A 22,908-nucleotide genomic window follows, 5' to 3' on the forward strand; every position below is an offset into this window, starting at 1 on the left:
TCGCCCGAGTCCTTTTGCTTCGCCCTCCGCAGCCTTCCCCGCTCCTTCTTGCGTCCACCTTCCCCACCTTTTTCTGTGTCCTCTCCCTCCATCAGCCCCCCCCCTTTTTTGCTTTCCCCCTTTTTTCCCCTCATCCGTCCGGGTTCTTCCCCCCCTCCCCATCAGTGTGTGTTACCTTTGTATCTAATGTCTGCTGCAGTGTTCGAGTGTTCAGTGTTGTGCGCAACCTTTTTAAAGCGTTGCTAACAGAAACCATACTGCCGCTGTGTTTTTTTAATTGTGCCTATCTACTTACTATGTGTCTCCTAGGCATCGTCAACCCCATGTTTTTTCTATTTTAACTTCCACAACTTTCTGCCATTTTACTGTTTTTAACAACGTCACCGTTTTATCGCCTTTTTATGTTGTTTGTTATTTTTCATTATGTTTTTTCACTCTTTTATCGGCTGTGGAGCGGAGTATCAAGCTGCTGTCAGCCCCCCCCCCCCCCTTCTGGCGGTTGGATCGAAATTCAATAAAGAAAAAAAGTCGTACATTGTTAGTGTACCACTTTGCATTGCCGTATGTTGATTCTCCGTGTTAACTAAGTTGTTTGAGCATTTTAAAAGTATCTTCTAATCATGGATTGAGTGGTATTCCTTATTACTTCGGCACTTTATCGAAGCACATGCTCTGACAATTCTCTCTCGTATATCATGCAAACAGTAAATATTCGCCGAATACGGCGTACCCATCTAACGTGCCATTGACATGTAAACACCATTGGACGGTTTCTCAATACAACACTAATAGGAACGGTAAGACTAGTATCGTCGAATCAAGCCAAAGTGAATGATGTATTCCTTGGAAGAACAAGTTGACATGCTTCTCATTTATGGAGACTGCCAACGAAATTCAGTGGGAGCTAGAGACTTATATGCTGAAAGATATCCTCAACGTACTCACCCTACACGTCGTACATTTAAATATGTGAATGATAAATTGAGAACAACTGGATCCTTGATGCATAGGAAATATATCCGGAAAACGAAAGTTACTAACGAGGAAACGGAAATTGGTACTTTTTCCACTGTGGTTCGAGATGCTTGTGTTAGTTAGCGACAAATCGCAAGGGAATCTGGCATGAGCCAAAGTAGAGTTGTTCGTGTTCTGCATCGCCATAAATATAATCCTTACCATATCAGTCTCCACCAAGAATTAACTGGTACGGGTTGTATGTGTCGCACTGAATTCTGCCGATGGGCTCGACTTCAGATTCAGAGGTATGACACATTTATTAATTCTATTTTATTTACTGACAAGGCTACATTCAAAAAACCACAGAAATGTTAATTTGCATGACATGCATTATTGGGCAACTGAAAATCCATGTTGGCTGTGAAAAGTTTCACACCAAAAACCGTTGTCGGTGAATTGTAGGCCCCTATTTCATCGAAGGAAATCTTAATGGTAGGAGGTACACCACATTCCTGCAAGAAACATTGTCTGTTATTGCAAGAAATACCTTTAGGAACAAGGAACAGAGTGTGGTACTAACACGATGGGTGTCCGAAACATTTTTTGCTGATGGCTAGAAATGAGTTGCAGGGACAATACAAATCGTTGGATTGAAGGTGGAGGAGATGTGTCGTGGCCGGGTCGTTCACCAGACTTGAGGCCTCTGCATTTTTTCGTGTGAGGATTCGTAAAAGACATTGTTTATAAAGACGTTCCAACTACTCGTGAAGATATGCGAGAGAGAATTGTCAGAGCATGTGCTTCGATAAGTGCAGAAGTGATAAGGAATACCACTCAAACCATAATAAGAAGATTGCAGCACTGCATTAATACCAGAGGTAATCACTTCGAACACCTTCTGTAAATGGACGTTCATGTGACCTTTGTTGACCTTCAAAGACCTTACTGTTACACATCATTGGAGTCGTCTCGATAGCCGCTATCAGAAAAGAAGTACCAAACTATAGCATCCCATTTAAAAAACAAAGTTGACCTTTATATACGTGAAGCGACCCCACCTAGCAACAAAAACCACCGTCATAGTATGGTCTTCTTTGTCCCATGCAACTTTTGTCGTCATACTTCCGGAGGTATTCTTGAAGGTAATAGTTAGTGACTCACCCTATATCACATCTTACATACCTTTCTGAGAAAATGCGGAACGTCATTTCCCATTCCCCAGAAATAATGAAACTACTGAATCTGCGTAAAATACAGTGTTTCAGTTACATTTGCAACTGACCATCGTCAGTGCAAAACGTATCGTTCTGTAAAACTGTGTGAAATCGCTTACTGAAGCGCTTTAGAAGTAACTACGAAGCCTGAAGGTGGCTGTAATAGGTACCTACTGATACAGAATATTACATGCTCAGCCAGAGAGTTAACGATATGTTCCTCTGCGAATGAGTAATGCTAATACTGTGAATAACAAATACCACCGTCACACCGAGAAAATTCTGATGGTATGTAAAATCGCCAAGCGGGTCTAAGGCTTCCATCTAGTCCCTTGTTGACCATTCTGGTGTTGCAGTTGAAGACAGCAAAACGAAACCCGAAGTTTTAAATTTCACGTTCAAGACATCGTTCACGCAGTAGAACCGTACAAAGATACCGTCATTTCACCATCGGACAGACTGCCGTATGGACGAAATAGTAATAAGCATACCTGACGTAGGGAAGCAACTTAAAGATTTGAAAACAAATGAATCACCAGGTCCGGATGGAATACCAGTTCGATTTCACAAAGAGTACTCTATGGCATTGTCCCCTTACCTAGCTTGAATTTATCGTCTCTTGCCCAGCACAAAGCCCCAAGCGACTGGGAGAAAGCGCAGGTGACTCCAGTATATAAGAAAGGTAAAAGAACGGACGCTCAGAATCGCAGACCAGTATCCCTAACTTCGTTTTGCTGCAGAATCCTTGAAGGTATACTCAGTTCGAATATAATAAACTTTCTTGAGGCTAATAAGCTTATGTTCCTGAATCGGCATGGTTTTAGAAAGCCTCGCTTGTGCAAAACTCAGCTTTCCCTTTTCTCACATGATATATTGAGAACAATGGATAAAGGGCAACAAGCAGATTCCGTACTTCTAGATTTCTGGAAAGCATTTGACACGGTTCCCCATTTCAGGCTGTTAACGAAGGTACGAACATACTGAATACGTTTACATATAGGTGAGTAGCTCGAAGACTTCTTAAATAATAGATCCCAGTATGTTGTCTTCGATGGCAAGTGTTAATCAGACACAAGGGTATCGTCTCGTCAGGAGTGCCCCAGAAAAGTGTGATAGGACCGCTGTTGCTTTCTAAGTACATAAATGATTTGGCGTTCAGCATGAGCAGCCGTCTGCTGTTGTTTGCTGGTGATCCCGAAGTGCACGGCAAGGTGTCGAAGTTGTGCGGCTGTAGGGAGATACAAGATGACTTAGACAAAATTTCCATTTGGTGTGACGAATGGCAGATAACCTTAAATGTGGAAAAATGTAAGTTAATGCGGATGAGTAGAAAGAACAGACCTGTAATGTACGAATACAGTATTATTAGTGTCCAGTTTGACACAGTCAAGACGTTTAAATATCTGGTCGTAAGGTTGCAAAGCGATATGAAGTGGAACGATCATTTGGAAACTGTAATAGGGACGGCAAAGGGTCCAACTCGGTTTATTGGGAGAATTTTAGGAAAGAGAGGTTCACCTGTCAAGGAGACCGCATATAGGACGCCTGTGTGACCTGTTCTTTAGTACTGCTTGAGTGTTTGGATCCGTACCAGATTGGAAGTAATTCAGCGGCAGGCTGCTAGATTTCTTACCAGTAGGTTCGAAAAATAAGTGTTACGGAGATGATTCGGAAACTCGAATGGGAATTCTTGGAGGGAAGGTGGCGTTATTTTCGAGAAACACTATTGAGAAAATGTAGGGAACCGGCATCTGAAGCTGACTGCCAAACGGTTCTGCTACCGCCAACAAACATCGAGCGTAAGGACCACGAAGATAAGATACGAGGAATTAGGGCCGGCCACTGTGGCCGATCGGTTCTATGCGCTTCAGTCCGGAACCGCGCGACCGCTACGGTCGCAGGTTCGAATCCTGCCTCGGGCATGGATGTGTGTGATGTCCTTAGGTTAGTTAGGTTTAAGTAGTTCTAAGTTCTAGGAGACTGATGGACTCAGATGTTAAGTCCCATAGTGCTCAGAGCCATTTGAAACATTTTGAGAAATTAGGGCTCATACAGAGGCGAACAGACAGTCGTTTTCCCCTCGTTTTATTTTCGAGTGCTACATGAGGGGAAACGGCAAGCAGTGGTACAGGATACTCTCCGCCACGCACCTTACGATGGTTGCGAAGCAACTATGTAGTGTAGATGTACATGTTAACAACTGTAACTACACTATTGGCCATTAAAATTGCTACACAAAGAAGAAATGCAGATGATAAACGGATATTGATTGGACAAATATATTATACTAGAACTGACATGTCATTACTTTTTCACGCAATTTTGGTGCATAGATCCTGAGAAATCAGTACCCAGACCCACCACCTCTGGCCGTAATAACGGCCTCGATACGCCTGGACATTGAGTCAAACAGAGCTTGGGTCGCGTGTGCAGGTACAGCTGACCATGCAGCTTCAGCACGACACCACAGGTCATCAAGAGTAGTGACTGACGTATTGTGACGAGACAGTTGCTTGGCCATCATTCACCAGACGTTTCCAGTTGGTGAGAGATCTGGAGAATGTGTTGGCCAGAGTAGCAGTCGAACATTTTCTGTATCTAGAAAGGCCTGTACAGTACCTGCAACATGCGGTCGTACATTACCCTGCTGAAATGTAGGGTATCGCAGGGATCGAATGTAGAGCCACGGGTCGCAACACATCTGAAATGTAACGTCCACTGTTCAAAGTGCCGACAATGCGAACAAGAAGTGACCGAGACGTGTAACAAATGGCACCCCATACCATCAAGCCAGGTGATACGCCAGTATGGCGATGACGACTACACGCTTCCAATGTGCGTTCACCGCGATGTCGCCAAACACGGATGCGACCATCATGATGCTGTGAACAGAACCTGGATTCATCCGAAAAAATGACGTTTTGCCATTCGTGCACCCAGGTTCGTCGTTGAGTACACCATCGCAGGCGCTCCTGTCTGTGATGCAGCGTCAAGGGTAACCGCAGCCATGGTCTCCGAGCCGATGGTCTAAGCTGCTGCAAACGTCGTCGAAGTGTTCGTGCAAATGGTTGTTGTCTTCCAAACGTCCCCATCTGCTGATTCAGGGATCGTGACGTGGCTGCACGATCCGTTACAGATACGCGGATAAGATGTCTGTCATCTGGCCTGCTAGTGATACGAGGCCTTTGGGATCCAGCACGGCGTTCCGTATTACCCTTCTAAACCCATCGATTCCATATTCTGCTAACAGTCATTGGATCTCGACCAACGCGAGCAGTAATGTTGCGATACGATAAAGCGCAATCGCGATAAGGCTACAATCCGACGTTTATCAAAGTCGGAAATGTGATGGTACGCATTTCTCCTCCTTAGACGAGGTATCACAACAACGTTTCACCAGGCAACGCCGGTCAACTGCTGTTTGTGTATGAGAAATCGGTTGTAAACTTTCCTCGTGTGAGCACGTTGTAGGTGTCGCCACGGGCGCCAACCTTGTGTGAATGCTCTGAGAAGCTAATGATTTGCATATCACAGCATCTTCTTCCTGTCGGCAAAATTTTGCGTCTGTAGCACGTCATCTTCGTGGTGTAGCAATTTTAATGGCGAGTAGTGTGTATAGCGCAGGGAATATGTACCACATTTCTCTCTCTTTGTTTGGAAGTAATTTAGATTACCCAAAAAAGTTAAGGCCAATAAATAATTAGGTGAACCCTGCTTCGGTCCGTTCCACGCACCCAGTCTGAGTGTAATCCGTTGCAGCCTGGAGTGGGACGCTGCGTGGGCTATGCCGCCCCCGCAGAGCACCGGCAGCTCCGAGCCAATTCGCGTCACGGCGCGCCCTTGTGTGCAGTTCAGGACTGGCCCTCTGGCGGGCGGCGTATTTAAGTTCCTGCCAAGTCCCCCGTCCGCCGATCGATAAAGGACTCATCGCCAGAGGTAACAATTTCCTTTATGGCGCCCTCGCTGTTTCATTTATGCGATCGCTTCAGTGCTTTGCGGTCTTCTGCCCTGCCGAAAACCATTTGCATACGTAACTGAGAGGGCGTATCGTACGTAGACTGGGAAGGTTCACAGCTGCTAAGGAATGACGTCTAGCGTTTTCTCAGAAAATTACGTAACTCAAGTTGCAACATACCATAGTTCTCCTGACGGCAACACAAGTCTTCCCGTTTAGTTCAGGGGTCTGTATAACGATGTCACCCTTCTTTATCGTAAAGTTAACTCTATTATCGATAACGCTCTCATCTGAGCATTTTTTGATCTGCCACCGTTTCATTGTTAGTTGTCTTGAAATCGATGATACAGTTGAGAGAAGTACACGTAGCTTCTCTTCTGCTGGTGGATGTTAAAGCGGGCAGACGCACAGAGATGCGCACTGACTTTTTGTAACAAATTTACTTCAAAGAATGCTGAGTGGTACTTCACTTTGGTGTGAGCTGCATTAATTATCCACCTGTTGAAATGTTCAAATGTGTGTGAAATCTTATGGGACTTAACTGCTAAGGTCATCAGTCCCTAAGCTTACACACTACTTAACCTAAATTATCCTAAGGACACACACACACACACACCCATGCCCGAGGGAGGACTCGAACCTCCGCCGGAACCAGCCGCACAGGCCATGACTACAGCGCCTAGACCTCTCGGCTAATCCCGCGCGGCTATCCACCTGTTGAGTATTTTATACTGATGTCGTTATACGAACAACAGAAGGAGTATTATGCAAGTGAAGGAAAAGGTTTCTTCAGTCAGTCATACTGAACTTGATATAAGATTACATATAGGTAAAATCCATAAGACTGTCACTCTGCTAATGAAAGCAACGACGTTGTTTGAGAGAAAGTGAACTTATTACACCATTCCACAAAGCATTAAGTATTCATGAGTAAATAAAACATATACTACTGCTTTAATTTCCTTTTAACTGACTAACATACCTTACAGTTCACAGTGTATGTGACAGAAAATTGTGTGCAGCCTTTTTCCTAGAGTTACAAGTAGGAATGGAACTAAGAGGTTTGTATAGCCCGTCAGTTTTAAATTTCATTGCAGATTAGTACAACGGGTTAGGAAAGGGAGGTCCATATTGATTGTCGCATAAAACTGAAGCTAATGTCAAGATTTTAATGGTTGATTTGCTGTAATTGTGGTGTAGGGACTGAATAAGAAAGAATTAAGGGAAGAAAACTTGCGTGAAAGTTCATCAGACTGTCGTCGAGGAATGGAGAAGGTGCTGATGAATGTTTCGTGACTACCAGACACCACCTGCTGTTGAGCCACAGCACGGGGGCCCCTGATGGTTGGGGTGGGGGGCAGAGGGATGGCGATGTGAGGGCACAGACCAGCGCCGACTCTTTGCCGCAGTGCTGCCACCGTTACGACTGCTGTGTGCCAATACGAAAGCAGAGGCGACACACGCAGAAACGTTGGTAGCGCTCGGAGACAAGTTGATGCGTTCCGAATAGAGTCGATTTTCTTTGTTATTTGCAGCACCAGTAAAAAATGGCCATGTTATAGTGGGAAACGGTGTCTAAATGGGACTGCCTCTGGCAGATATGACAGATGAGATGCAAAGGAGCTGTCTGTGTCAGTTGATGATGATGATGATGATGATGAAGCCACTTTATAAAAAGGGAGACAGGGATAATGTTGACAATTATAGACCTATTTCTATGCCATCGGTGTTTGCTAAAGTTATCGAGAGGGTTGTATATACAAGGTTACTGCAGCATTTAAATTCACATAATTTGCTGTCAAATGTACAGTTTGGTTTTAGAAATGGCTTAACAACTGAAAATGCTATAGTCTCTTTTCTCTGTGTGGTTTTGGACGGATTAAATAAAAGGTTGCGAACGTTAGGTGTTTTCTTTGATTTAACGAAGGCTTTTGACTGTGTTGACCACAAAATATTACTGCAGAAGTTGGAACATTATGGAGTAAGGGGAGTAGCTTACAATTGGTTCGCCTCCTACTTTAAGAACAGAAAGCAGAAGGTAATCCTCCGCAATATTGAGAGTGGTAATGATGTTCAGTCCCAATGGGGCACTGTTAAATGGGGCGTTCCCCAAGGGTCGGTGCTGGGGCCACTGCTGATTCTTATTTATGTAAATGATATGCCTTCTAGTATTACAGGTGATTCAAAAATATTTCTCTTTGCTGATGACACCACCTTGGTAGTGAAGGATCTTGTGTGTAATATTGAAACATTATCAAATAATGTAGTTCATGATATAAGTTTGTGGCTTGTGGAAAATAATTTGATGCTAAATCACAGTAAGACTCAGTTTTTACAGTTTCTAACCCACAATTCAACAAGAACTGACATTTTAATCAGACAGAATGGGCATGTTATAAGCGAGACGGAACAGTTCAAGTTCCTAGGCGTACGGATAGATAGTAAGCTGTTGTGGAAAGCCCATGTTCAGGATCTTGTTCAGAAACTAAATGCCGCTTTATTTACCATTAGAACAGTATCTGAAATAAGTGACATTTCAACACGAAAAGTAGTATACTTCGCATATTTTCATACGCTTATGTCATATGGTATTATTTTTTGGGGTAATTCTTCTGATTCAAAAAGGGTATTTTTGGCTCAAAAACGGGCTGTTCGAGCTATGTATGGTGTAAGTTCGAAAACCTCTTGTCGACCCCTATTCAATAGTCTGGGAATTTTGACATTGCCCTCACAGTATGTATTTTCTTTAATGTCGTTTGTTGTTAGCAATATTAGCTTATTCCCAAGAGTTAGCAGCTTTCACTCAGTTAATACTAGGCAGAAATCAAATCTGCATGTAGAATGCACTTCCTTGACTCTTGTGCAGAAAGGAGTGCAGTATTCTGCTGCATCCATTTTCAATAAGCTACCACAAGAACTCAAAAATCTTAGCAGTAGACCAAACACTTTTAAGTCTAAACTGAAGAGTTTCCTCATGGCTCATTCCTTCTATTCTGTCGAGGAGCTCCTGGAAGAGCTAAAAAATTAAGCAAATTCCAGTGTTACATTCTTGATTTTCTTTATTTAAACTAACGACTTGTCGCCTGAATATGTTTCTTATATTTCATTTTATCTGTTTCTACAATCGTGTTATAATTTCATGTATTGACTCGTTCCATGACCATGGAGACTTCTCCTAAATGTGGTCCCACGGAACAATAAATAAATAAATAAAAAAAAATGATGTTTGGTTTGTGGGGCGCTCAACTGCGGGGTCATCAGCGCCCGTACAAACTCCCAATTATTACACACTCCAATTTTTTTCACAGTCCAATCTAGCCACTGTCACGAATGAAATGATTAGGACAACACAAACACTCAGTCCCCGGCCAGAGAAAATCCCGAACTCGGGACCCCGTGATGCAGAGGCAGCAACGGTAGCCACTAGACCACGAGCTCCGACTGCCTGGGTCACTTTGCAGAAGCTTTTGAACACAAAAAGGCGGCTAGAGTACATTTATCGAAACACGTAAAGGGACAGGATCTTATCGAATTTTCGAGATGAGTAATGCTGTAAAATGATATATTAATGTAGCTTTTAGCAGCAGTGTAAATAGAGGTTGAAAATGTTACTGAATTCCATTGTTTGCTGTTGTAGAAAACATAATAGTAGAGTGTCGTCGACCATTTAGTGACTTTGCGGGTCGATTAGCAAGTACATACTTGCACAGATAAACACATTAGCGCATTCAAGCTTTAACCGTGTTGGCGATAGGATACCACTGTACAGTTATCGAAATCCTTTCGGTAATATACATTTTGTGTTAGCAGAAGAGCCAACACCGTGTTACGATTGGAGGCCGAAATGCACGCGTTTTAGATCAAGCAGGTAGCGTGTGGAGGGAAGAACTATACTGACGTGATGTCTGGAACATGACAAGGAATGAATATTCAAAAAGCGGACGTAATTAGTTTGATACTTAACTTTAATCCATTAATGATGAACGTCGCTCTTGACGGTACATGATTCACAATTTTATCTGTTCAGAATAGTAACTGAATATGGCGCCCTGATAGGTCGTAGCAAATGACGTAGCTGAAGGTTATGGTAAACTGTTGTCTCTGCAATTGAGAGCGTCTGTAGACAGTGAACCATCGCTAGCAAAGTCGGCTGTACAACTGAGGCAAGTGCTAGGGAGTCTCTCTAGACTAGACCTGCCGTGTGGCGGCGCTCGGTCTGCAATCACTGATGGTAGCGACACGCGGGTCCGACGTATACTAACGGACCGCGGCCGATTTAAAGGCTACCACCTAGCAAGTGTAGCGGTGACACCACAATACATATACTACTGAAGCATCTAGGGGGTCAGATCCTAGTGTGGACTGTGGATTGTGCTACGTCCGCTAAGTATTAATTGAGGAAGAGAAAAAAGATCTGTTTGCTCGCTGCATAGGTAAGTAGAGAAACTATTTTGGCGCAGAGCTCGTGTAGTTACGAGAACCCAGAAATCGCAGCTTTTCTGTGGACATGCCGCGATGGTAGCAAAAAGAGAGACCTGCAGATCCCAAAAGCCTGTTGAGCGGTCAGACCACAGGCAGCTGTTTCAGAAGTACACGATACGAGGGTCTCTTTGCAAAGTGAGTTGCGGCACATGGTGGCTATTCCGATTTCGGGGCGGGCGCTTCGTGACCTGCCAACATTTCAGACTGATGAGGGGTGCGACGTACGCTGCGAAGCGCCACGAATTGTTTCCCGCCCCCTCTTCGGGCGCGTCTCGTGCTGTCGGTAGCGCGCGACACGATCACCTCCCTCCACCCTCTTTAATCAGGAGGCCCCTGTGAAACGCGTGGGTCTCCTCCAGGAACGCCTCCATCGAGTAGCAGTCCACGTGCGCGCACAGTGTGCGACTTCGACAGACCGCACCACCAGCGCTGGCTGGTCTGGTGTGCCGCAGGACTCGGCGCTGGGGCCGGCCGTCCGGTATTCAGAGGATAAAGCAGCATCTCATCTCCATCTCCATATACATCTACATGATTACTTCGCAGATCACAATTAAATGCCAGGCAGAGTTTCATCAACCACGGTCCAGGTACTTGTCTACCGTTCCGCTCTCGAATAGTGCGCGGAAAAAAACGAACATTCACATATTTCTGTGCGAACATTAACCTCTCTTCTTTTGTTACGAGGATCGTTCAACAAGTAATGGTTCAAATGGCTCTGAGCACTATGGGACTTAACATCTGAGGCCATCACTCCCCTAGAACCTAACTAACCTAGGGATATCACACACATCCATGCCCGAGGCAGGATTCGAACCTGCTACCGTAGAGGTCGCGCGGCTCCGGACTAAAGGGCCTAGAACCCTCTCGGCCACAGCGGCCGGCACAGCCAGTAATGCCCCACATTTTTTTCTCAGAACATATTTACTGCTCAGAGTCAGAATTTGGTGACAATATACATGAACATGTCTTCTCCTTGACAAATTTTTCTACGTAGTCTCCATCACGTTCTATGGCCGTACGCCAACGCTGTGAAAGTCCATGTATTCCCTGCTGGTAAATGCTCTTGCTTGCAAGCGTAGCCATGTTTCACTGCATGACTGACACTCTCGTCATCTTCAAAGTGTGTTCCCCGTAGAGAATAATTTTTTTCTTTTTGGTCATAAATCTTCTGACTGGTTTGATGCAGCCCTCCACCAATTCCTCTCCTGTGCTAACCTCTTCATCTCAGAGTAACACTTGCAACCTACGTCCTCTATTATTTGCTGGATGTATTCCAATCTCTGTCTTCCTCTACGGTTTTTGCCTTCTACACCTCTCTATAGTACCATGGAAGTCATTCCCTCATCTCTTAACAGATGTCGTATAATCCTGTCCCTGTTTTCCTCATATTCCTTTCCTCTCCGATTCTGCACAGAACCTCCTCATTCCTTACCTTCTCAGTCCAGCTAATTTTCAACTTTCGTCTGTAGTACCACATCTAAAATGCTTCGATTCTCTTCTGTTCCGAATTTCCAACAGACCATGTCTCACTACCATACAATGCTGTACTCCAGACGTACATTCTCAGAAATTTCTTCCTCAAATTAAGGCCGATATTTGATATAAGTAGACTTCTCTTGGCCAGGAATGCCCTTTTTGCTGTTGATAGTCTGCTTTTGATGTCCTCCTTGCTCCGTCCATCACTGGTTGCTTTACTACCTAGGTAGCAGAATTCCTTAACTTCATCTACTTCGTGACCATCAATCCTGATGTCAAGTTTCTCGCTGTTATCATTTCTTCTACTTCTCAATACCTTCGTCTCTCTTCGATTTAGTGTCAATCCATATTCTGTACTCATTAGACTGTTCATTCCGTTCAGCTGATCATGCCATTCTTCTTCACTTTTACTCAAGACACAAATGTCATCAGCGAATCGTATCATTGATATCTTTTCACATTGAATTTTAATTCCACTCCTGAATCTTTCTTTTGTTTCGATCATTCCTTCCTCGATGTGCAGATTGAACCGTAGGGGCGAAAGGCTACATCCTTGTCTTACACGCTTTTTTATACGAGCACTTCGTTCTTGGTCGTCCACTCTTATTACTATCTATTGGCTGTTGTAGATATTCTATATGAGCCGTCTCTCCCTAAAGCTCACCCCTAATTTTTTCAGAATTTCGAAAATCTTGCACCATTTTACATTGTCGAACGCTTTTTCCAGGTCGACAAATTCTATGAGCGTGTCTTGATTTTTCTTTAGCGTTCTTCCATTATTAACCTCAACGTCAGAATTGCCTCTATCGTGCCTTTACCTTTTCTAAAGCCAAACTGATCGTCACCTAGCGCATTCTCAATTTTCTTTTCCATTCTTCTGTATATTATTCTTGTAAGCAACTTGGATGCATGAGCTGTTAAGCTGATTGTGCGATAATTCTCGCACTTGTCAGCTCTTGCCGTCTTCGGAATTGTGTGGATGATGCTTTTCCGAAAGTCTGACGATATGTCGCCTCGCCAGACTCATACATGCTACACACCAACGTCATTTTGTTGCCACTTCCCCCAATGATTTTAGCAATTCTGAAGGAATGTTATCTATCCCTTCTGCCGTATTTGATCTTAAGACCACCAAAGCTCTTTTAAATTCTGAGTCTAATACTGGATCCGCCATCTCTTCACCCTCATAGAGGGTTTCAATGTATTCTTTCCACCTATCTGCTCTCTCCTCTGGTTTTAACAGTGGAGTTCCCGTGGCACTCTTAATGTTACCACCGTTGCTTTTAATGTCACCAAAGGTTGTTTTGACTTTCCTGTATGCTGAGTCTGTCCTTCCGACAATCATATCTTTTTCGATGTCTTCACATTTTTCCTGCAGCCATTTCGTCTTAGCTTCCCTGCACTTCCTATTTATTTCATTCCTCAGCGACTTGTATTTCTGTATTCCTGATTTTCCCCGAACATATTTGTACTTCCTCCTTTCATCAATCAACTGAAGTATTTCTTCTGTTACCCATGGTTTCTTCGTAGCTACCTTCTTTGTACCTATGTTTTCCTTCCCAACTTCTGTGATGGCCCTTTTTAGAGATGTCCATTCCTCTTCAACTGTACTGCCTACTGCGCTATTCCTTATTGCTGTATCTATAGCGTTAGAGAACTACAAACGTATCTCGTCATTCCTTAGTACTTCCGTATCCCACTTCTTTGGTATTGATTCTTCCTGACTAATGTCTTGAACTTCAGCCTACTCTTCATCACTACTATATTGTGATCTGAGTCTATATCTGCTCCTGGGTACGCCTTACAATCCAGTATCTGATTTCGGAATCTCTGTCTGACCATGATGTAATCTAACTGAAATCTTCTCGTATCACCCGGCCTTTCCCAAGTATACCTCATCCTCTTGTGATTCTTGAACAGGGTATTCGCTATTACTAGCCGAAACTTGTTACAGAACTCAATTAGTCTTTCTCCTCTTTCATTCCTTGTCCCAAGCCCATATTTTCCTGTAATCTTTTCTTCCACTCCTTCCCCTACAACTGCATTCCAGTCGCCCATGACTATTAGATTTTCGTCCCCCTTTACATACTGCATTACGCCTTCAATATCCTCATACACTTTCTCTATCTGTTCATCTTCAGCTTGCGACGTCGGTATGTATACCTGAACTATCGTTGTCGGTATTGGTCTGCTGTCGATTCTGATTATAACAACCCGGTCACTGAACTGTTCACAGTAACACACCTTCTGCCCCACCTTCATATTCATAACGAATCCTACACCTGTTATACCATTTTCTGCTGCTGTTGATATTACCCGATACTCATCTGACCAGAACTCCTTGTCTTCCTTCCACTTCACTTCACTGACCCCTACTATATCTAGATTGAGCCTTTGCATTTCCCTTTTCAGATTTTCTATTTTCCCTACCACGTTGAAGGTGCTGACATGCCACGCCCCTAGTCTTTAAGCGGTTCAAAGAGATGGACGTCCAAGGGTGCCGGGTCTGGACTGTAGGGTGCATGAGGCAATGATGTCCAATCCAGTTTGGCGATGTGTTCCCGGGTTCTCAGACTTGCGTGTGAGCGTGCATTATAGTGTTGGAGCAAGATTTCTGCTAGAATCTTGTCCGATCGAACACGTCGGAAACGGTTCTTTAGTTTATTGTGAATCTTCAGGTATGTCTCTGAATTGATGGTTGACTCCGTTGGCATCACATCCACGAGAATCTTGCCTTCACAATCCCAGAAGACTGTCACCATTATTTTCCGGCAAAGGAGATTGTCTGGAATTTCTTCTTTTGTTGTGAATTAGGATGATGTCACTCCATGGAGTGCGTTTTTGTTTCCGGCGCAAAATGGTGCACCCAGCTTTCGTCCCCCGTAACGATCCGTGGCAGAGAAGCCCCACCATCCATCTCAAATCGCTCCAACAATTCAGATCGAATGGTCTTTCTTTGAATCTTGTGCTCCGCTGTGATCATTCGTGGAACTATCGTGAGAACCTCTTTGAATATCCGAGAATCTCGAGCATTGCAGACGCACTTCCAATGCTGACTGACAACTGTAGAGCCATTTGTCGAGTTGTGATGCGCCGGTCGGCACAAATGATGGCATCAGCATGATTCAACATGTCTGGAACAGTGGCTGTGACAGGACGTCCCGAGCATGGCTGATCATGGAGCACTGTTTCTTCATTTCCTGAGGCTGTAACTTTCTTTACTCATCGCCCAACTGTACTCCTATCAACTGCAGCATTGCCATACGCTGCACACAAACGTTTATGGATGTTCACCACGGTTTCTTTGTCTGCAGACAGGAATTTAATAACAGCACGCTGCTTGTAACGCGAGTCGTATGTAGACGCCCTTATGACGCGTTACTACGGCTCTGCTATCTGCCAGAACGGTTCGAAACTTCACCGGCGCACAGAACAAACATCAAATGTGAGTCACCAACAAAAACGTTTGTCTAAGTATATTAATAGCAATTCTTGCAATCCATATGCGGCATACAGCAAACCAGTGCTTAACAGAAGTGGTTAAAACAGTCTTGGTTGCAATTTTAGTTTTTTAGTTATCAACGACGCGTTTCGCCTTATTTAGGCATCTTCAGTTTATCTTAATTTGGTATTTCTTAGAAGAATCCATTAGTCAGAGTAGCCAAAGGGCATCGTCGAATATATCAGGCCAAATCGCCCTCGTTAAACTCAGTGAAAACTTTTCTATATGGACGCGAGTGACACCAAGATGTGCATAACGCGTTCTCGTTCACAGGAGCGAGTAACAGAATAAAATGGGGGATCGGGTAGCAAGCATAATGGTTACTACCTGAGCCCCAATGCATTGCTATCGCATAGTAAAGGCATTTACTGCGTCTTGCCGCTGGGGCAATTTACATACGACCAGAATCTCTTTGGGGCTTTTGCTGGGTGTCGAGACGGAGTTTTGTTATGGAAACTATTAAAAGCACTCGCACTGAAGATCACGTTAAGTTTCGAGATAGTGTAAAACGTCGCCATTGTTGCTGCACTTACGGGACCTTGGCCGACGCACTTAAGACGCGATTAAGCAGTTAGCTACGTGGACCCTGACGTGGCCCTTAGTTTTCGTGTCACACAAAAGGAGAGGCATCAGCACGAGCCAGTGGAACATCCCGAGCAGTTAACAACCTGCCCAGATGGACGGAAACCCAGTTCAGTAGAGAAGACCCGTACTCCTAGGTCGGAGTGGGCTAGCGTGGCGCCAGCACGTACTGGAGCTGCGACGGCGGGCGCTGGATTCCAGTGCTGGACGCCAGCGCCTGCGAGTTGCTGGTGCACGGCGCCGTAGCGTGCCGGGATGCACGGGCCGAACACACGCAGCAGGTACAGCCCGAACAGCGTCGAGCGCTGCGACTGGAGTTACAGCTGGCAAATGATGACTCCGCGCCGCGACTACAGTTATTGTTTTGTATTGTATTACCGCAGTCCGCTCACCCCACCGCTGCCCCACAACGAACCCAGGGTTATTGTGCGGTTCGGCCCCCAGTGAACCCCTCCGGGAATGTCTCACACCAGACGAGTGTAACCCCAATGTTTGTGTGGTAGAGTAATTGTGGTGTACGCGTACGTGGAGAACTTGTTTGCGCAGCAATCGCCGATTCGTGCCGGGGACCAGGAGCTCCTTCCTGCCCGGAAAGCCGTGCTTTAGACCGCACGGCCAACCCGGCGGGCTGACTGCAGTTAACTCGTAGCTGTTCCCCACCTCAGGGAAAGTTTTCGGCAGACAACTCGGTTCTTTCAGTAGAAAGCATGACATTCGTAGCAACACCACATGCAAACAACTGGACACAAAACCCATCGCAGATGACAAGATAACGAGCATCTGAAAACTCAAGGAGCTAAAAGGATCGTAGCCCCCAACTGGACTCAACACAGACCATATTATGAAACTTCCTGGCAGATTAAAACTGTGTCCCCGACCGAGACTCGAACTCGGGACCTTTGCCTTTCGCGGGCAAGTGCTCTACCAACTGAGCTACCGAAGCACGACTCACGACCGGTACTCACAGCTTTACTTCCGCCAGTACCTCGTCCCCTACCTTCCAAACTTTACAGAAGCTCTCCTGCGAACCTTGCAGAACTAGCACTACTGAAAGAAAGGATACTGCGGAGACATGGCTTAGCCACAGCCTGGGGGATGTTTCAGGAGTGCTAGTCCTGCAAGGTTCGCAGGAGAGCTTCTGTAAAGTTTGGAAGGTAGGAGACGAGATACTGGCGGAAGTAAAGCTGTGAGGACCGGGCGTGAGTCGTGCTTCGGTAGCTCAGATGGTAGAGCACTTTCCCGCGAAAGGCAAAGGGCCCGAGTTCGAGTCTCGGACGGGCACACAGTTTTAATCTGCCAGGAAGTTTCGTATCAGGGCGCACTCCGCTGCAGAGTGAAAATCTCATTCTGCAGACCGTATTATGTTTGACTGTGGTGTCTTGCGGTGCATTTTCCCTTCACGGCGCTGGTTATCTGATGATTATTGTGAACGAAGCAGTGATTACAGCGAATAAAGTAGTGCGTGACCAACAGAGGTTTACCTCCAATTTAATTCCCCATAATTTACTCCCGGCCTCAAAATCAAGTGATTTTCCATTCTCTGTGACCATGGATAATGTTGACTCTCTTCAACTGCTCTGCCATAAATATGCAGTCTGACCAGGAACGACGTCTTCCAGAACCACAATGTTCTCCAGTCGAAAGGACTTGGCAGGTGACAGAGTGGGCAGCGAGCGCTATCAGACTAGGCACATAGGCACATAGACAATCCTCGAAATTTGAACGGCCTCCTTCTCGTTCTACAGCACCAGAAGCGGATAAACGTCGGCGTACTGCGATTAATCTTTCTAACAAGGCGTTGTATGGGCGCACAGTGTCGGTACTGGAGAAAGGTTTAAATTTTTCGCCCACTCGCAAGAGACTTCCTGTCACAGAGTTCATATGCTCTGTAGAACAAGCAGTACACAGCCTACCCGAGGATCAAGCAGAGGAAAGAAGGCAAGAAGTGTCGCACACATTACGTCGGGCTCGACCACCGCGGGATAACATCTCTTCCGCAGAGAGAGCAGCCATTCGTTCGCTTAGGAATGATGATGAAGTAGTAGTTTTACCAGCTGACAAGGGGAATGCCACGGTTGTAATGACGCGGGATGATTATGTCCTAAAAATGGATTTACTTCTCAACGACCCGGCGTACAAAAGACTATCCAATGACCCCATAGAAAGGATCAAGCGTACGACATTTTCACTGTTGAAAAAGAGTTCGTTGTCAGAAGATTTACGTAAGAAACTTCATCTTGGTGCTGTCGTTCCGCCTATGTTGTATGGCCTGCCTAAGTTGCATAAGGAAGGGGTTCCTCTAGGCCCTATTGTTAGTAATTTGGGTGCACCCACTTATAACCTGGCAAAGTATTCATCACCTGCTCTCAGTCAATTTGTTGGCAAGTGTGAACACCATATATCCAGTTCGGTGGATTTTATTCGACGATTGGGATCTTTGAAGTTGAGTCCTTCAGATCTGTTAGTGAGTTTAGATGTGGTATCCCTATTTACACGAGTTCCTCTCGAAGAGTCCCTGAGTTTGATCAGTGAAAAACTCGATGAAGAGCTGCTGAAGCTTTGTCGTCATGTGCTGACGTCCACGTATTTTTTATTTAACGGTAACATTTTTGAACAGAATGACGGAGTGGCTATGGGTAGTCCTTTGTCACCCATAGTCGCCAATTTATTTATGGAGGAGTTCGAGGACATGGTACCGAAAACTTCAGCTTTGCAACCAACGTGCTTCTGGAGATACGTGGACGATACCTTCTTCGTCTGGACGCATGGACGTGATGCTCTTAACAGATTTTTGGACCACTTCAACTATCCCCGTATAAAATTTACTATGGAGGTTGAAAATGAGGGGATGCTTCCATTTTTCGACGTTATGGTTTATAAAAAAACCAGATGGTACTTTGGGACGCAGTGTTCACCGAAAGGCGACTCGCACAGATTGGTATCTGCATCCTAAGAGTTGTCATCCACCACACCAACGCAGTGGCGTCCTTAGGACTTTGGTACGGAGAGCATATGCCATTTCCGACGCAGACAGCTTAACCCAAGACTGTTTTTAAGGAAAATGGATACACCGACAAGCAGATTCGCCGGGCTATGGAGTTTGGACCATCTCCTGAGGTGTATGAAGAGGAACATAGATCTGTGGCCTTTCTTCCTTATGCTGGAGGCTTATCGTTTAAGATTGGACGAATTTTAAGGAATGTTAACGTTAAGTGTGTGTTCCGTCCACCTTCTAAGATTAGGGCTCTGCTCGGCTCTGTGAAAGATGATTTGGGGCTTAGGAAACCCGGTGTAGACAAAATTCCGTGTCAGTGTGGGAAAGCTTACATTAGCCGATCGATTCGCACAGTGCATGACAGGTGTGTGGAACATCGCCGTCATACGAGGCTACAACAGCCGGAAAAATCGGCGGTAGCAGAACACTGACTAAATGAGGGACACAGTATGAAATCTGATGAAACTGTGGTAGTTGCCAACATTTCCGGTTTTTAGAACAGTGTCTATAAAGAGGCGATTGAAATTAGGTTGGCTGGTAATTTAATCAACAGAGACAATGGGTTTCCTCTTAGCAAGACGTGGAATCCTGTATTATCTCGCATCAAAACTGAACGTTCTTCGGTGCGGCCCTGACTGCGATATATCGTTGCCAGCAGTGTTTCACTAAGGGCGGCGCCACCTCCCTGTCTTGGAAGGCAGAAACCGTGATGGGCGGCGCATGCGCCGTGTACTGAACGGTGGCCTATATAGGACGTCGACTTGCAACCTGGCGTCAGTTCTCAGCAGGACTCGTCAGCAGAAGCAGCATTTTCCTGAAGATGGCGACCAGTTGGATCCCCGAAATATCGAGTCAAGTTGATTTTAGGATCGTGCAGCAAACCCGAAGAGACTTTCAAGTGAGTGCTTTGTTGTGAGACAGAACATTTTGGAAATTTGTGGTAAGTGTCTAATGGACCAAACTGCTGAGATGATCGGTCCCTAGGCTTACACATTAATGAATCTAACTTAAACTAACTTACACTAAGGACAACACACACACACACACATGCCCCAGGGAGGACTCGAACCTCCGACGCGGGAAGCCGCGCGAACCGTGACAAGGCGCGTCACGCGACACGGCGTTTCAGACAGAGGCACCAGTGACACTGACCTGGACGCCGTGGTCGGGCCGGTGGAGGGCGTGCAGGCGCGCCGCCGTCAGCTCCCTGGCGCCGTCCAGCTGGAGTTCCAGCTCCACGGGCTGGCCGTGGCGGCTCTCGTTGTGCCAGCCCACCCACCGCCAGTCTGCCAGGCAACACGAAAACAGCACATCAGTGTCCACACGTAGAGGCCGACAAGCCGGTGCTACGGGCTTCAAATGGACGGCACATAACTGGCGGAATCAGCAAGAATCTGTGCAGAATGATCTAGCTGTCAGGCCAACGACGTGCGAAAGTGGAAGCAGAACTTCTGCGAATAACACCGTTTGCATTCGGATTAAAGCGGGCAATACTGAGGGAATCAGACTAGGAAATGCAACACTAATGACAGTAGATCAATTTTGTTATTTGGAAAGCAAAATAACAGATGATATCAGAACTAGACACTATATATTTGGTATACTCAGTATACCAAAGAAAACATTTCTGAAAAAGAGAAACTTGATAATATCGAATATTAATTAAAGTGTTAGAAAGTCGTTTTTGAAGCTATTTCTCCAAAGTGTATTCTCGTACGGAAGTGAGACGCACACGATAAGCTTTCGCACAAGAAGAGAGCAGAAGTTGTTGAAATGTAGTGCGGCACAAGAATGCTGAAGTCAGGATGGATAGATTGAGCAACTAATGACAAGGTTCCGGATCGAACTGGACGAAAAAGAAATTTATACGACATCTTGACAAGAAAAGGAATCGATCGATGAGACACAAGAAGGAATTGTCTTTACTTCTTCAGCAAAAGAGTTCTACTGCAAATCGACATTAATGTGGAACCAGGAAAAAACTTCAGGAAAGCGCACCTGTTCAGCGCAGATCTGTACAGCCGTAAAAGGTGGACCGACAGAAATAGAGGGAATGAGTAACGGGAAGCAGATGAAGTCTGGTGTTATCGAAGATATTTAGAAATTAAGTGACCAGGTCAAGTGCGAAATGAAGAAGTAGAAAAAGAAGTGTTGAGGATAGAAGATAATGGTAGACATTGGATATAGTGGGATATATGGTGTGATCGAGAACGAAGCGCCCAGGTTAGAGAGGGTGTAAGACAGGGGCGTAATCTTTTACACTTCATCGTCCCGTCCGTGCATCGAAGAAGCAGTGACGGAAATGAATGAATGGTTCCTGATTGGGATTACAGTTCAGAATGGAAACATACAAATCACAGAATTTGTTGATGACATTACTGAACTAAATGAACGTGAAGTAGATTTAGGAAACCTGTTGAACAGAACGTAAAATCAAAATTGGAGGCCACGCATCTGAAGATGTGAAAGATTTCTGCTACATTGTGAGCAAACGACCCATGACGGACGAAGTAAGGAGGATCTACAAAGCACTGCAGTACAGGCGAAGAGGGCACTCCTGGTCAACAGAACTCTAATAATACCAAACATCAGCCTTAATTTGAAGAAGAAATTACTGAGAATGCACTTTTGGTGCGCAGCACTGTATGGTAGTGAAACACGGAGTGGGGCAGAAGTGCAACATAAGAGAATCAAGCTGCTTGAGAAGTGGTGCTAGAGAAGGGTAGTCAAAATAGATGGTCCGATGATAAGTAATGAGATAAGGAAGAATTTGGAAAACAGTATGATAGGACATGTCTTAAGAGATTAATGCATAACGTTCGTGGTAACTGAGGGAGATTTAGGGGGTAAAAATTGTAGCATCGACAGGGGTTGGCCATAAATCGAACAAGTAACTGAGGACGTCGGGTGGAAGTGGTACTCTCAGATGAAGGCGCTGCCAAAGAAGGGCACTTAGCGGCTGGTCGCATCAAATCAGTCGAAAAACTGACGCGAAAAAAATAATCTCTAGCATCCATAAATAATTAACCTTACGGTAAAAAGAGTAACGGAGGAAAGAGATATGGAGTCAGGAAGATTAGGATGTGTGAAATAGGGTGTAGTGGCCCCTGGGTAAAATAGTAACGTGGAGATGAAAAAATCGACACGTTTCTTGGGGGACGATGGAGGACAGCATGAAACCGGTCGACAGAAAGAGTTACACGTTCCTGTATTTTCACCTGATTTGTCACTTTCTCTTTACACCGTGTTCCGACAACTTCCCTAAGCGTCTTGCGCAGGCGTCGTCGCTCGCCTTGTAGACTCCTGCATGCTGCACGCCGTTCACAGTTCGGTAGGAGCGAGCGACGAAGTCAGCGCCGGACACTACGAAACGTTACTGAGTTTGCTTACCTCTGGTGGTGGTCAGAGACCACGTAGCGATACAGAGCACTGGCACGCGCGGAGTATGAATCCTGGCGGTTACTGACATTACTCGCTGGTCACTACAGAATACAGGCTGTTTCAAAAAGGACTTTACAACATTAAAGAGCGATATAAATTTATTGAAAGAAGATGTAGAGCTGGGTTTAGTGTTATTTTGTAGGGAAACACATCAAGTATTTTTGCCTTAAAGATGATGTATCTGGCTTCCGTTGGTTATCCTGGACAAATCCAATCGGAAGTCAATTTTTCCCAAACTCGCTGCAGCATTGCAGGCGTATCTTGCTCAGTGGCGACCTAAATTCTTGCTCTAAATTCATGTAGA

General features: G+C 45.1%; 1 protein-coding gene and 1 non-coding gene across 2 annotated transcripts in view; both read right to left on the bottom strand.

Moving 5' to 3' along the window:
- Positions 1-22,908, bottom strand: part of LOC124795537 — a 318,628-nt gene that overhangs the window by 128,817 nt on the left and 166,903 nt on the right. Inside the window, exons 6-7 of the mRNA XM_047259608.1 lie at positions 20,316-20,537; positions 16,275-16,479 (exon numbers count right to left, since the gene is read on the bottom strand). Coding sequence (XP_047115564.1) covers positions 16,275-16,479; positions 20,316-20,537 — 427 coding nt within the window. The remainder of the gene's footprint in view (positions 1-16,274; positions 16,480-20,315; positions 20,538-22,908) is intronic.
- On the bottom strand, positions 17,037-17,111 carry Trnas-cga. The gene has a single exon. It is a non-coding gene; the product is annotated as a tRNA-Ser (tRNA).

This window comes from Schistocerca piceifrons, chromosome 4 (genome assembly GCF_021461385.2).
Source record: "Schistocerca piceifrons isolate TAMUIC-IGC-003096 chromosome 4, iqSchPice1.1, whole genome shotgun sequence".
Taxonomy (NCBI): domain Eukaryota; kingdom Metazoa; phylum Arthropoda; class Insecta; order Orthoptera; family Acrididae; genus Schistocerca; species Schistocerca piceifrons.